At 40.5% G+C, this 16,603-nt stretch overlaps 1 protein-coding gene and 1 pseudogene across 2 annotated transcripts in view; both read right to left on the reverse strand.

Annotated features, from left to right (window-relative positions):
• Nucleotides 1-919: 919 nt before the first annotated feature.
• The window catches only part of VWDE (von Willebrand factor D and EGF domains), a gene marked incomplete at both ends in the record, with an annotated part of 62,748 nt that continues 47,064 nt past the window's right edge, over nt 920-16,603 (reverse strand). Inside the window, 5 exons of the mRNA XM_080665211.1 lie at nt 920-985; nt 2,574-2,677; nt 11,379-11,474; nt 14,399-14,494; nt 14,599-14,694. Of these exons, the coding sequence (XP_080521337.1) occupies nt 920-985; nt 2,574-2,677; nt 11,379-11,474; nt 14,399-14,494; nt 14,599-14,694 (458 nt within the window). The remainder of the gene's footprint in view (nt 986-2,573; nt 2,678-11,378; nt 11,475-14,398; nt 14,495-14,598; nt 14,695-16,603) is intronic.
• Nucleotides 10,223-11,004, reverse strand: LOC308247090 (ribosome biogenesis protein NSA2 homolog; annotated as a pseudogene). Its single transcript has one exon. The product of its transcript is annotated as a ribosome biogenesis protein NSA2 homolog (transcript).

Here is a 16,603-nt window from a genome sequence, read left to right on the forward strand (position 1 = left end):
TCAAAGTACCCATCAGTAGAGGAGTGGATAAAAAGTTGTACATTTACAGCATGGAATACTATGCAGCAGTACAAAAGAAGGATCTCTTACCCTTTGAGACAGCATGGAGGGACCTGGAGAGGATGATACTAAGTGAAATAAGCCAGTCAGAGAAAGACTAGTATCACATGATCTTACTCTATGTGGAATCTAAGTAACAAAATAAAGTGATGAACGGAGTAGCTCCAGAGACATGGAAGCATGGAACAGAGTGTGGAATCTCTGAGGGGAGGCGGGGGAGGGTGGGTGGGTGGGAGGTGATCAACTAAAGAACCTGTAGGCATATATGCACACCCATGGACACAGACAATAGGGTGCTGAAGCCCTGGGTTGGGGATGTGGGTGGGCTAGAAGGAGTCAATGGGGGGGAGGGGGAAGGGGACATATGTAATACTTTCAACAATAAAGATTTTTTTTAAATAAAAATATAAGTAAAAAAAAAAAAAAAAAAACACAAAAAGGTTTTCCTTCATCTGATGACATCTTTTTTCACCCATGATCTCAGGGTGCTGCTTGAAGAGGGCCAGGCAGTGATTTAGCCAGCCTGAACTCTCCTTTGGGATAAGAGAGGTGTCGGGGAGGAAATTCGAAATGGTTCTATGAATACCCATAAATGGTAGTTGTTGTTTTTTTCCTGTTAAAGAGAAATTAACTCCCCCCTGCCCCCCGTATTTTAGGAGCCAAAGAAATATTAAAAACAAATGAAATTGATGACACCAATAAGCAATAGAATAAAGCTAGAATGAAAATTGAAGTAAAGAATTTGGGAGAGCAGTTATAGTAAAGCAGAACATGTGGTCCTTGAGCTAGTCTTCTTGTTTTTTGTTTTCCATTTTCTTCCCCATGACCTCTGTTCTCTCTTTTCCTCATTTCTTGGTTTTTAATATGGTTCCAGCTGCCGTCTCAGGAGCAACATTAATGGCGATGAAGATGATCTGCGATTTATCTTATGAGAAAGGATTAAGTTGGTAAAGAAATACATAAAATTAAATGTAGAGAAGTATCCTACTGTAGTATGCTACCGTGGAATTGAAAACTTTTGAACTCATAGGGCTTTCTGTGGCATAAAAATCTCAAATAAAATAAGATAATACATATATTTAGGTTGCCTTTAAAAGGAGAGAACTCAAGATTTTATATTTACTTTTCTCAACAATAGCTGATGAAATAAGTACTCAATAATTTTTGTTTCTAGTTTTCAACCCATGGTAGTATTATGATCTTGTGTTTTTCAAAATGGGAGTCATACACTTCCAGGCTGAACACAGTGCTAGGAGAAAAACATATATATGTCTACTTTGCCTCTGGGCCAGCCTGATTCAGTATCACACTTCAAAAAGAAAATTCCTTATTATTTTTCAAGTTCTAGTATACCAGCATACTTCATGACCTTTTGGCTTTTTGAAGTGCTAAACAGCTTATAATTGCTTTTTAAATTAAAATAATAATTAGAACTTTAAGCAATTTTTGAGAGCTCTGCAATTTTTGTTGTAATCATTAGAGCCACCCTGGTATGTGTAGCAATTAGGACTATAATATTGGCTGTTATACTTAGAATTTTAAGATTGGGGACCAAATAAAATTCAGTTTAATCTTCTGAGTAAAGATATGATCACAGAAACTTTTAAAATATATGTTTATGTAGCACTGGCCTTAAAAGTAAGTGTGGGGCAAGTAATTTCAGGAACTCTAGGCAATTAAAGAAGCTTCTAGTATTCTTCTTTTGCTTTCTTGATTTCTGAAATACAAATAACTCCTAATTCTAATGATATAGTCTTTTTATTGCTTTCCATGAAAATTATTTTATTTTATTTTTTTACTCTTTTTCTTTTGAAAATGATTTTAATAGAGAGCAAATAAAGAGAAAGAACTGTCAAGGAAAAGAATGAAGATTGACAAGTCTTTAGTGCCATATGATGCACTGAAAATGTTTACTCAAAATAGTGACTCATTGATTTAAAAGTGATAGATTTTGTTTTTTTACTCTATTGGTGTGATATTGGTTAATAAAATTACATGGGTTTCAGGTATTTAGTTGTATAATACATCATCTGTATATTGTATCATGTGTTCACCACCCAAAGTCAAGTCTCTTCCATTACAATTTATACCTCCTTTACCTTCTTCTACCTAGCCCCACTCCCCTCCCCCCTAATAATCATCATACTCAGCCCCCCAACCCAACACCCGTGAGGTTGGTATTTATATCTAATATTTGTCCAAAATATAAATACTTGCTCTCTTTCAGATCCAGTGCCACAAAATACTCCATAACATTTGATGGTTGTATCTACACATTGAAATTCCTTAGGTACACATCTAAATTTTGAATAATAAGGTAACTATAATTACATAAAATAATATGATTTTTAGATTTAAAGGCAAATAGAAAATCCTTGTATGTTTTTTTTTTTATTTTGGAAATAAAATGAAATAAAACATTAACAGATAGGTATCAGTTACTAAGTAGAATATCTGAGTAGAGAGCATATGTCAATATCTAATATTTGTTTTCTGTTTATAATTTTAAATACCTGTCTTTTCTTTTCACATTTGACTCCAGAATATCCAGTGCGGCAAGAACACACATTGGGAAGTACACATCTGCTTCCATAAAGACACTTTTGATTGCAAATTGCTGCAATACACATATTTTTACAATTACCATCTTTGACACAATTGCTTGTGATATATTCTATTCCGGCGGTCTTAAGCCATTCAATGAATCAGCTATAAAAATAGTCATAAGAACCTCTGAGTGACCAATAATTGCACATCTATCTTCCTGCAACCAGAGTGCAAACACACACACACACACAAACACACAATCACACTCACACATCAAAAAATAAATTATCCAAAACTCAATACAACAGTTTTACAATTCTATAAAGACATTACTAAAGCACACAAAATTTTTATTAACTACATTTTCAAGTATTTAAAATATATCTTTTTGTTATCTTGATTTCAGAAAAGAAGGGAGCTGGAGAGAGAGATAGAAACATCAATGATAAGAGAAAATCATCAATTGGCTGCCTCCTGAACGCCCCCTACTGGGGATCAAGCCTGCAACCCAGGAGTGTGCCCTGACCATGAATCAAACCTTGACCCAGTCGGTAGGTTGATGCACAACCACTGAGCCACATTGGTTGGGCTTCTTTTTGTTAGGTTTAGAGAGGAGATTCAAATCAATAACATAAGATGGAATTCATGATTTACTTTTAATAATTTAGCAAAAACTCTAAAAAGACAATTCAGTACAAGCCAGTGAATGGAAAAACAGATAATTTTATATACCATCATTAGAAGTTAAAAGTGAAACAACTCTATGGGAAACATTCTAAAGCCCTAGGGCCTAGCTGGTTTGGCTCAATGGACAGAGCGTCAGCCTACAGACTGAAGGAGCCCACATTCAATTCCAGTCAAGGGCACATGCCCAGGTTGCAGGCTTGATCGCCAGTAGGGGGCATGCAGGAGGCAGCCAATCAATGATTCTCTCTCATCATTAATGTTTCTATCTCTTCTCCCTTCCTCTCTCTGAAATCAATAAAAATATTTTTAAAAATTTTTCAGTGTCTGTACTAGAAATTTTTCCTTAAAATCTCTCCTAGTGAATTTTAAAAATATCTCTATTTCAATATATATCAATATCTATCTATCTATCTAATCTACCTTCCTACCTGCCTATCTATCTACATACCCACCTATCGAGAGAAAATTCTTTTTTGCAGTTAAATATTATTTTTATTTTATAAGTAGGAAAAGTTCACATCTTATATAAATTTTACCTGAATTAGTTACCCACTTCCTCTCTAGCATGTTTTTTTTAAAATCTTCATTGTTGAACCTATTACAGATGTCCCTTTTTCCCCCCATAGTCCCCCTCCACCTGAGTCCTGCCCCACCCCAGGCCTTCACCACCCTATTGTCTGTGTCCATAGGTATTGCATATATGCACATAAGATCTTTGCTTAATCTCTTCCTGTCCTCTATTCCCCCTTCCCTCTGAGAACCCTCAGTCAGTTCCATTGTCATGCCTCTGATTCTATTTTATTCACCAGTTTTGTTCATTAGATTTCTTATTCGTTTATTTTTAGATTCAATTGTTGATAGATATGTATTTGTTGCCAGTTTGTTGTTCATATTTTTTATCTTTTTCTTTTTCTTCTTCTTCTTCCTCTTATTAAAGAATACCCGTCAGCATTTCATATAATACTGCTTTGGTGATGATACTCCTTTAGCTTTTTCTTGTCTGTGAAGCTCTTTATCTGACCTTCAATTCTAAATGATAGCTTTGCTAGATAGAATAATCTTGGTTGTATGTCCTTGCTATTCATCACTTTGAATATTTCTTGCCACTCCCTTCTGGCCTGCATAGTTTCTGTTGAGAAATCAGCTGACAGTCGTATGGGCTTTCCCTTGTAAGTAACTAACTGCTTTTCTCTTGCTGTTTTTAAGATTTTCTCTTTGTCTTTAGCCCTTGGCATTTTAATTATGGTATATCTTGGTGTGGTCCTCTTTGGATTTCTTTTGTTGGGACTTTGTGCTTCCTGCATTTGTAAGTCTATTTCTTTCACCAGGTAGAGGAAGTTTTCTGTCATTATTTCTTCAAATAGGTTTTCAATATCTTGCTCTTTCTCTTCTTCTGGCACCCCCATAATGTGAATGTTGATACTCTTGAAGTTGTCCCAGAGGCTCCTTACACTATCTTCATATTTTTGGATTATTTTTTCTTTGTGCTCTTCTGGTTGGCTGTTTTTTGCTTCCTCATATTTTCAAATTGTTGGTTTGATTCTCAGGATCCTCTAGTGTACTGTTGAATCCCTATATATTATTCTTTATTTCAGTCAGTGTATGCTTGATTTCTCACTGGTCCTCTTCCATTTTTTTTTTTTTTTTTTTTTTGGCATTCTCACTAAGATCCTTGAAAGTTTCACTAAGTCCCTTGGAAGTTTCTAGAAGATCCTCAAGTAGCCTTATATCCATGATTTTGAACTCTATATTCAGTAGTTTGCTTTCTTCCTTTCCTTTTATTTGTGACATGTTTCTTTGTCTCCACATTTTGGCTGCTTCCCTGTGTTTGTTTCTATGTATTGGGTAGAGCTGCTATGTCTCCTTGAGCCTTGTGTAGTAGGTGTCCTATAGGGTGCAGTGGCTCAGCCTCCTCAATCATCTGAGGTAGACACTCTAGGTCAGCTGTGGGCAAACTATGGCTCGCGGGCTGGATCCGGCTGTTCTATCCGGTTCTCTTGCTCTCCCCTCCGCTCCTTTACTTTGAATTTACATTAGTTCACAAACACTCCATCCATGCTTTTGTTCCGGCCCTCCGGTCCAGTTTAAGAACCCATTGTGGCCCTCGAGTCAAAAAGTTTGCCCACCCCTGCTAGGTGCACCCCTTTGTGGGCTTGTGTGCACAGTCTTGTTGTAGTTGAGACTTGATTGCTGTTGGTGCACTGGGAGGAATTGACCTCCAGGCCAATTGGCTGTGAGGACCAGCTGTGACTACAGTGGGAGAGCTGCTGTGCAGGAGACACCCCTATGGAGCAGGACTTGCTTCAGTGGGGCTTTGGTGCTCACTGAGTCTGCCCCTTGAGCGTATTGCTTATGGATGTGTAGAGTTGTAATCTGGTATGGCCTGACACTGACCAATGGTACACTAGTTCTTGGGTCTCCAGGGAGGAGTAAAGGCAGCCACTGCCTAGGGCCACCCAGCAGGAGCTACAGAGAGATCTGCAGATTCCTCCTCTTTGTATCGGGTTTGGGAGTGCCCAGAGGAGGCCCAGCTGTGAAGCAAGGCAGGCTGGTGCTGGTGCCGGGTCTTGGGCCTTTTATTGATTGGGTTGGGGCTCCCTGACCCAGCTGCAGCTTGTTTGACAGATTTTACCCTGAGTAAGGAGAGGCCATTTAGGTGCAAAAGCTGCTGCTCACAACGTGGGGGGTGACGGGTGGGTAAATAGGATGAGGGGGGTTCTCAGGGAATCACCAGGGTGGAGCAAACAGAAATGGCCGCCAGTCAGCCCTGCGACCAACCAGGGAGGTCCCAGCATAGGAACAATGATGCCTGAGAGCACCTCCATCTGAGAGAAAGCTGCCTCCAAGTTCCTGCCCCGATGCCAGACAATCCAATTCCTCTTCATATGTGTCTGTGTCCCCCGGAGCCTCGCCCTGGTGTTGGAGCTCAGAGGAAGCAAGACGTTGTAAGTTCAGTTTGTGCACTGGCCTTTTAAGAGGAGCAGCTGGGTCTCCAGCAGCCTCTCAGCCACTGAGCCCCAATCCGCACTGGTTTTTACAGCCTGCAGTTACGGGGACTTTTTCCCAGCTCTAGGACCCAGGGCTGGGCATCTGGTGTGGGGCTGGGACCCCTTGCTCCTCTGGGTGGCCTCCGCAGAGATGATCTCGCTCCTGATTAAAAAATCAGCACAGGTGGGTGCTGGACCAGCCGTTCTGCACCTCTGTACCTCCTACCAGCCTCAGTGTGCTTTCTTCTTTACTTCTATATGACGGTTGTTCTCTATTTTAGTGGTAATTTTGATGTGGTTGTGGGAGGCGGTGAGTACGGGAGTTTGCCTATGCCACCATCTTAGCCTCTGAGAAAATTCTTGTAATAGTAATAACTTCTAAATAAATGTTCCACATAAGGGGGAAAGGTCAAGTGGATTATAGTGTTAGTATTATAGAACTTAATATATCATTTATTGTTTGTTTTTAAGGACATGGAAATGCTTTTAAATAATATTGAGTAAAAATAAACATAATGTAAATTTATAATCACGACACTTTTCATGAGAGAGGTATCTGCTTCAATAGCTCATACTGTAAACTGGTATAATTCAAGATAATACTCCCTTTGGTATAAAGGCAACATTTACAGGTTGTTTTCACCAGGACTGGCGAGAATGGTCGGGCAGGTTGTGTAATGCACAAGCCGCACAGCTAAGGAAGCACTGTTCACGTCACAGACATCATGGATTGGAATACGTATTAAACAATTTTCCTGAAAAGGGCAGTAGGACATCTTGTTCAAATGTCATCAAGCCGGGCTGGCATGGCTCAGTGGTTGAGCATTGACCTGTGAACCAGGAGGTCACGGTTCGATTCCCAGTCAGGGCACATGCCTGGGCTGTCCGCCTGATCCCCTGCAGGAGGCAGCCGATCAATGATTCTCTCTCACCATTGATGTTTCTATCTCTCACTCCATCTCTTTCTTCTCTGAAATCAATAAAAACGTATTTTTTAAAAGTGTTATCAATATTTAGATAGTTTCTGGATAGTTGGAAATAAGGCATTTTGAGAAAGGGGAATTTTAAAAGATACACATAATGGAGGAGCATTTGACATATTGCGTCCCCCTCCCCCTCCCCCGCACATGACATCAGTTTGGCTCAAAGAAGCTCGTAAAATTCTCTGCTGGTCTGGAAGTTCCTTCCGCCACGCGGCCTGCACGTTCCTTCCGCCACGCGGTCTGCACGTTCCTTCCGCCTCGTGGCCTGCACGTTCCTTCCGCCTCGTGGCCTGCACGTTCCTTCCGCCACGTGGCCTGCACGTTCCTTCCGCCACGTGGCCTGCACGCAGCACGTGGTGCGTCAGGATCCGAAGAAGCCGGCCCGCTTCCTGCTTCCCATCCAGCGAACTTGGTGAGTTTCTCTCAGAATTCTCGGCCTCCTTGCTCTAAGAAGCAGGCCATGACTTCATTTAAGCGGTTCTTCAAAAATCCTCAAGGCGGGTAAGGGTTGAGATACCCCGGGGAAAGGAAAAAAAGGGTGCCGCTTTTAATTCGGCCTTTTCATTGCTTGCTCACTGCGAGGCTAAATAAAAGTTTGGCTGGGTCCATGAGAGACTCAACTCTCCCTTCCCAAGGAGAAAGGACACTTGTTTCCCCAACCCAAATGGCCAAAGGGTGACGATAGTTCAGACTTCACCCCCTCTGCACCTAGAGTGGCAGATGGGGGCGCCTTGGGGCGTGAAGTGAGTTCACCGCCAACCCCGGGCGCCGGGAGCGGGCGGCCCCTGGACGGGTGCACCCCAGGGCAAGGGCAAGGGCAGGGGCCGTGCCTCAGAAAGTGTGGTGGCTCCGGGGCCGGCAGGTAAGCTCTGGCTGGCTCTTGCCCAGGTAGGTGAAGACGAATTTTTGTGGAATTGCCTGAGGAAAAGCTACCTCTAGGGCGTAAGGCAGGGCTAAAGGATGCCCACTGCATTTGGCTTGTCTGGAGACATACATATAGGGCTGGTTTTCCCTAAAATTTCGCTAGACCTGCAGGTCTCAAAACTATCCTGGGAAATCATGCCTCAGAGGCTAATAGGGCACACCACCGTCAGCCTCTCCTTAACCCTAATGGTGTGGCTCAGTGGCTGAGCATCGACCTATGGACCAGGAGGTCGCTGTTGGATTCCGGGTCAGGGTTGCAGGCTCAGTCCCCAGTGTGGGGTGTGCAGGTGGCAGCCCATCAATGATTCTCTCTCATCATTGACCTTTGTATCTCTCTCTCCCTCTCCCTTCCTCTCTAAAATAAAAAATATAGCCGAAACCGGTTTGGCTCAGTGGATAGAGTGTCGGCCTGCGGACTGAAGGGTCCCGGGTTCGATTCTGGTCAAGGGCATGTACCTTGGTTGCGGGCACATCCCCAGTGGGAGGTGTGCAGGAGGCAGCTGATCGATGTTTCTCTCTCTCTCTCTCATCGATGTTTCTAGCTCTCTATCCCTCTCCCTTCCTCTCTGTAAAATATCAATAAAATATATTTAAAAAAAAATAAAATAAAAAATATACTTGTTTTAAAAAAACAAAACAGCACACAAACCCCCTAACTTGGCTGAAATGAGAATCCATTGATAGTTCTAAATTAACTTTCCTGTGCACAATTAGAAAAAGCTGGCTATAATGTTAGGCAGAATGAATGGAAAATGTATTGGTCTCTCCAAGCTTCAAAAAGAGGATTTAGATAAATACTTCAACTATGATGTCATTTAGGTATCAACCCAGTTCTTTGAGGATTAAAAATGGCGGTCCTGCCCGGCCAGTGTAGGTCAGTGGTTGAGTGTCCATTCATGCACATACTGATTAGGGCACATGCCAAGGTTGGGGGCTCGAAAGCCAGTAGGAAGCATGCAGGAGGCAACTGATCGATGTTCCTCTCTCCTTTTCCCTTCCTCTCCCTAAAAATCAATAAAAACCTATTTTAAAAATTTTCTGTCCTAATTTTATTTTATTTTTTAAAATTCTCACCAACTTCAATGTGACATAGAAACATCGATTGGTTGAGACATGTAATACTAAACAATTAAAAAAGGAACATCGATTGGTTGCTTCCCACACGGGGGAGGGGGAGGCACAGGGATTGGACCTGAACCCAGGTACATGCCCTTCACCGGGAATCAAACCCACAACCCTCCGGTGCATAGGCCGATGCTCTAACCACTGAACCATGCTGGCCAGGGCTGTCCTAATTTTAAAAGGGGGATGGTCATTTGGAACTTGACTTGTCATGGAATTTACAATGTAAATTGTAAATGCCTCCAGGGAAAATTTGGATTCAGTTGTCCTTTTATAAGCTAGTGAGTTATTCTAATGGTCAAACGGTTTCTGTTTGTGTCTGTCCATGTTGTAAATGTGAGATAATTTTCTACTTCTGGATGGTATTGTTTAAAATTAATTCAAAGGTGAGGGCTTGTAAGACTTCTAAAAGTCTCAGAAATATAGAAGCTAACTCAAATGCTTTTCAAGTTCATGGGATCTAAGATTAATCCTTAGTAAATAAAAGCTACCTTAAGTTTGTTGGTTCAAGTAAAACAGACATTTATTTTGTCCAGTTTTAAAAAAATAATTCCTTGTTAGTAATTGACTTTTAGGTCTATAAATAATGTTTCTAGAGGTTATAAAATGTACAAGCCAAAGGGTGCTAATTGCTTATTTTTATTAGAAATTGAGTTTTTGTTGTTTTTTTGCTATAATTGCTTTTTTAATCATTCAATTTCATGAACATCTAAGTGATAAACAGACCCCAAAATAAAGACCAGTTTGTAAAACTGGGCCATTTTAATGTTCTTTACAATAGAATAAATAATTCTCTTGATGACTACAGACATATAAGCTGTTTGATAGCACTCAGAAACATCACAGTAAAGGAGTTTTCCTGATTGGTGCACAGTCTTCAACAATTACAGAGTTACTTGTATGAAACTGCTGTCAAACCAGGGAGACTGCATTTATGCACCCATCATTTTCAGGACTGTTGGTAACCTGGGCATATTTTCCCCAAATAACCTTGCCTCCTAGTGTCATAAGGCCCAACTCATTCACATTCACCTCGATGACAGCACCTTTGATAATAACACCCAAAGTTGTATAAAGTGTGGAGTAGGGATTCTTCTTTACACCAAGTATTGGCAAGCAAAAGGTAGCTTTCAGATCAGGATGTGTTACATGGGCCTTCTTGAAACCTAAGTCCATTGACCTAATGAATCTTTCATATTTAGGTGGTTTTCGAGTAAAGTTATCTCCAACAAAGCAGACTTTAGTAACCATCCTCTTCCATGCTTTTTTCTTTCCCTTTCCTGTTCGAATAACTTTTAATACCTCTGTTTCTCCCTGGGCACGAACTTTGGGCAGAGGGACTTCCCATTTTACCACTTTCTCTTTCCCTTTTTGTTTAATCATATTGGAAAGTACTTTAGCTCAGGACTGTCCCTCTGTCCAGTAGATACGCAGGTACTGCTCCTTGTGGAGTCTTTTCGTCATTCTTTTGTTTGGTGTTTCGTTTTTCATGCATCTTGATAGTCTTTTTCATTTGTGTTTTCTCAGCATGGCGCTGTTTATGGTAGAGCTTAGTCTTCAGACCAATCATCTTCTTTTGCCTTCTTTGAACGTTCATGAACTTCTCGACCTTCCTTCTTTCTCTTTTTCTCATGGTAATCCAAACGATATACATAGAGCTTCCGGGGTAACTCAATATACTCATTTTGTGGCATGGTGACAGCTGCTGGGCCCCCGGGTGCAGTCCCCCGGGCACAAAGAAGCTCTCAATTCTCGGGTCTCAGAGTCTTGCTAGAAATTGAGTTTTAAGGGTTTACAATCTCAATATATGTAGGAATAACTTGGCAGTATTTCAGAAGGGCCCCTGGAATACCTCAAAATATTTGAAATTGCATGGGAAGCATCGTAAAATTAGTGATGAAAACTTCTAGGGTATATTGTATGGATAAACAGTGGTTGTAAATTAAACAAATAGTAGGGGCTATGGGAAACCCAAGATGGCTGTTTGGTTCTTCCCTGCTCTCTGGCTAATCAATATAACAGATTGAGATTCAGAATCTATCATAGAAAATGAATGCTGTAGGCTTACGTATTTGACACTGCATTCCTTCCCAGGTGGCAGGACAATGGCATATACTGGGAGCAATGCATTCACCACCATTTATACATTTCTGAACGCAGATAGCTGCAAATAGAAACATAAACAAGTCAAAAATATGATTTACTAAACAAATCCTATCATAAAACACAAAAGTGCTCATTAGAGAAATAAAATGACAGTTAAAAGTCAGTGATGAAAGGGTCTTTTCCCTTAACATTTTATCCAGAATATTTCCAATGTCACTACTTATTCTTGATTTTAATGGTTGCATAATGTTCCATTGATAAAGTGCATAGTGATTTAACTTGCCTCCAATTATTAGACATCATTTTGCTTCTCATTTTTCTCTTTGACCAATATGTTATCATAGCTGCTCATTTTAACTAATAATTTATAAAAAGGAAAAAAATAATATTTGAACGAGGAGAGCTGCTATCATTTAAAAAACTAATCCATGAAACCAAGATGGCGGCATAGGTAAACACCTGAACTGCTGCCTCGCACAACAATTTCAAAACTACAACTAAAAGAACGGACACCATCCAGAACCACAGGAAAGCAGGCTGAGTGAAAATTCTACAACTAGAAGGAAGGAGAAAAGCTCACAGAGAATTGGAGGTACGGCAAAGGGGCTTTGTGCGCGCAGAGAGGAAGGGCGGCTGAGAGCCTGGCTGACTTCCTCTGGCGGAAGGGGGAAGGAAGCCCCCGACCGCACTGAACCCCAGTTCTGACTGCACTGAACCCCAGTTCCAGGCAAGCCCCTGGGGACCCACGCTCTTACGGGGGGAGTCTGGACTCTCGGGCGGAGACTCGGGAGCTGGGGAAGGCAGAAGTCTGAAGGTGCACGCGGGCCAGTGCGCACAAAGGCTGCGGAGGTCGCCATAGGCTTTCCCTAGTGGAAGGGAGTCAGAGGATCCTGAATGCACTGAGCCCCAGTTCTGACTGCAGTGAACCCCGGTTCCAGGCGAGCCCCTGGGGACCCACGCTCTTGTGGGGGGAGTCTGGACTCTCAGGCGGAGACTCGAGCTGGGGAAGGCGGAGGACTGAAAGCGCACGTGCGCGCAGGGGCGGGGCTGACAGGAAGCCAAGACTGAGGCTCCACCCCATCCAAGCTGAGCACAGAGGCTATTGCAATTTGGCAAGTCTAATCCTATAGGGCTGTCTCCAGCACCGGGCTTCTCCCAGCATAGACACAGCTGATCCTTACAGCCAACGGACCCGGAGGTCAATTCTTCCCAGTGATACCAACAACAATAAAGACTTAATTACAACAAGGCTGTACACACAGTCCACAAAGGGGTGCACCAAGAGTGTCCACCTCAGGTTAACTGGGGAAGCAGACCCACTGGGCCATATTGGAAACCTAGCACAAATATCTACCTTACCAACTCAGGGAATCAGTGAAAATGCGGGGTCAAAGAATCAGATCACAAACGAAAGAAATGGAGGAAAACAAACGACTGGATATAGAATTCAAAACCACCGTTATAAGACTTTTTAAGAATATCCTAGAAAAGGCCGATAAATATAACGAGACCCTCGAAGATATGAAAAAGGACCAACTAGAAATTAAACATACACTGACTGAAATAAAAAATATTATACAGAGATCCAACAGCAGACTAGAGGATCACAAGAATCAAGTCAAAGAATTGAAATACAAAGAAGCAAAAAACACTCAACCGAAAAAGCAAAAAGCAAAAAAAAAAATCCAAAAAGTTGAAGATAATGTAAGAAGACTCTGGGACAACTTCAAGCGTACCAACATCAGAATTATGGGGGTGCCAGAAGAAGAGAGAGAGCAAGATACTGAAAACCTATTTGAAGAAATAATGACCGAAAACTTTCCCCACCTGGTGAAAGAAATAGACTTACAAGTCCAGGAAGCCCACAGAACCCCAAACAAAAGGAATCCAAAGAGGACCACACCAAGACACATCATAATTAAAATGCCAAGAGCAAAAGACAAAGAGAGAATATTAAAAGCAGCAAGAGAAAAACAGTTAATTACCTACAAGGGAGCACCCATACGACTGTCAGCTGACTTCTCAACAGAAACTATGCAGGCCAGACGGGAGTGGCAAGAAATTTTCAATGTCATGAATAGCAAGAACCTACAACCAAGATTACTCTACCCAGCAAAGCTATCATTCAGAATTGAAGGGCAGATAAAGAGCTTCACAGATAAGAAAAAGCTAAAGGAGTTCATCACCACCAAACCAGTATTATATGAAATGCTGAAAGGTATTCTTAAAGAAGAGGAAGAAGAAAAACGTAAAGAGAAAAATTATGAACAACAAATACATATCTATCAACAAGCGAACCTAAAAATCAAGTGAATTAAAAACCTGAGGAACAGAATAATCTGGTGAATATAATAGAATCAGGGGCATAGAAAGGGAGTGGACTGATAATTCTCAGGGGGAAAGGGGTATGGGGGGTTCATGAAGAGAATGGACAAAAATCATACACCTATGGATGAGGACAGTGGGGGGGAGGTAAGGGCAGAAGGTGGGGTGGGAAATGGGTGGAGGGGAGCTATGGGGGGAAAAAGGAGAAATAATTGTAATAATCTGAATAAAGATTTATTTAAAAAAAAAGAAAAGAAAAAAAAAAAAACTAATCCAGCTTAAAAGCAGTGGCACCCCACCTTGGGAGGTTCTAAATTGGTTGGTCTGAGATGGGACCCATGGAATTAGTAGTTTTTTAAAACCTTCTCCTGACTCCTGTTTAAAACTAGAAGACCATGACTTAAAGACTGGCTATTTATCCTGGCAATCGTAGTGGACAGACTGGAAAATACAATATATCTGCTTCCTCTGCTAAATTGAAAGAATAAGTTGAAAGGATTTGGAATTTTACTCAGATTTCTATTTTTTTAAAAAAAGATGTCACTTAAAATAGAAACAAATAAAGCAAAAATAAAAACAAGGAAAATGTTCTTTGTCTTAAATTCGAGTTCATATTCACAAGATAATGGAGGTGTTAGCATTGAGTATTCCTCTTACGTGTGTTGCAGTGTTTCCCTCTCCAACCAGAAGGACAAGAGCAAATGTTTGGTCCCACACATTTTCCTCCATTCATGCATATGGGATCACAGATACCTTAAGGTAAAAAGATGAAATGTCAGGTCTTAAATAGCAATAGTTTAGCTATTTAATGTGTTTGATTTACCTGTAGTTGGCAAATACATGTAGTGGTGTCTTACTTTTTTGGCATCTCCTACCAGTGTATCCTTCACGACAGGTGCACACATTATTTCTCACGCAGTGGCCACCATTCTTACAGGGAGGGTGACAGATAGCTAAAAGAATACATGGTAGCAATCTGTGAATATTACACATTCAGTTGTTATATATTACATATTGCATCGTGTGCTTGTTATCTGTGGGGCCATAAGGCAGAGGGATGTGCTATTAAAATAAAAGATCACAACTGTGAGTACTAAAATCACCCCTTCTAAATCAAAATACAATTCTTGGAGCTATAAGCTGCTAGTGGGTTAGCACAGTTTGCAATGTATTGGGGAATTGGTCATAACAAATGGAGTCTTTGGTATTATAGTGCACATATTATGAACCTTATCTTTTGTTTTACCACACTTTAAGTAAAGAATGAAATGATCTGATCAAAAACAAGAAAATAAGTCAAAACCTAGCTCTGTGTAAGAATGTTTCTGTTCCTGTGGAAATCAGAAAAATTTGAATAATCTGTCACATAATATTTGGAAAATACTTTAACTTTTAAATACCTACAGAAGTAATGAATGCAGAGCTTTATATGTGACTTTTCTATGACTGTTTGGTAAAAATCTTTTAAACAACAAATCCTTGGCTTTGTTAGGAATATTTATTGGGTAATCTTGAACATACTGTAGTATCTTCTCTCTCTCTCTCTCTCTCCCTCTCTCTCTCTCTCCATATATATGTGTGTGTGTGTGTGTGTGTGTGTGTGTGTGTGTGTGTGTTCTATGAAGTTCAGAATCTAATATTTATCATATTGCTTTGTTTCTTCCAGATATGACAATTAAATGTGGTTGTTTTAAAAATAATAATACACAGGCAATTTTAAATTTAATTTTTCCTAAATGATAAATAAATTTTAGTTTGTGTTTTAAAAATGAATGTCAAATAATGGCGAGGGCTGTTGCTATTTTTTATTATGGAGAAATACTCTTATATTTTCTGCTTCTTAATCTTATATATAGGATTTAAGATTATTTCTGTCCGGTTTTGATAATAGGGATGTTGCAGACTCACTTCCCATTTGAATTAGATCCATCTTAAATAGCTGCTTTATTTCCAAACACTGTAAGAAAAATTCACCTGATTTCTAATGGATTTATAAGTAAAAATAATGTAGCACTTTATGAATAAAAGCAATATAACTGAATTATTTTAACAAATGGATACTTTTCATTATTTTAGACGGAGCTTTTCCTGGTTAATGCTTGAGTCTACTTTCTCTGATGTCTTTATTGCTGTTTTGTTGTTGTTGTTTTTAATCTTCACTTGAGTATATTCATTCCATTGATTTTCAGAGAGAGTGTAAGGGAGGGGGAGAGACACATCGATTGGTTGCCTCTGCATGTGCCCCAACTGGAGCCTCCACTTGCAACCTAGGTACATGCCCTTGGCTGGAATCAAACCCGGGACCCTTCAGTCCATAGGCCAACGCTCTATCCACTTAGCCAAACTGGCTAGGGCTGTTGCTACTTTTTATTAGGGAGAAATACTCATATTTTCTGCTTCTTAATCTTTATACGATATAAAATTATTTCTATTTACTGAGCCACATCAGCCAGGCTATATATAATTTTTAGTTCTACTTGATAATTTAGAGATTTTCCTCTTTCCCAGTTAATGGTTGGCATATAAATTTTATTTTATTTTTTAAAAAATATTTTTTATTGATTTCAGAGAGAAAGGGAGAAGGAGAGGGAGAGAGAGATAGAAACATGAATGATGAGAGAGAATCATTGATTGGCTGCCTCCTGCACGCCCCCTACTGGGGATCAAGAGCACAACCCGGGCATGTACCCTTGACTGGAATTGAACCTGGGACCTTGCAGTCTTCAGGCTGACGCTCTATCCACTGAGCAAAACTAGCTAGGGCATGCATATAAATTTTAGAGAACTGCCCGGCCAATGTGGCTCGGTGATTAAGCTTCGACCTATGAACCAGGAGGTAATGGTTCTATTCCCGGTCAGGGC

This window comes from Plecotus auritus (assembly GCF_963455305.1).
Source record: "Plecotus auritus genome assembly, chromosome: 4".
Lineage (NCBI taxonomy): Eukaryota > Metazoa > Chordata > Mammalia > Chiroptera > Vespertilionidae > Plecotus > Plecotus auritus.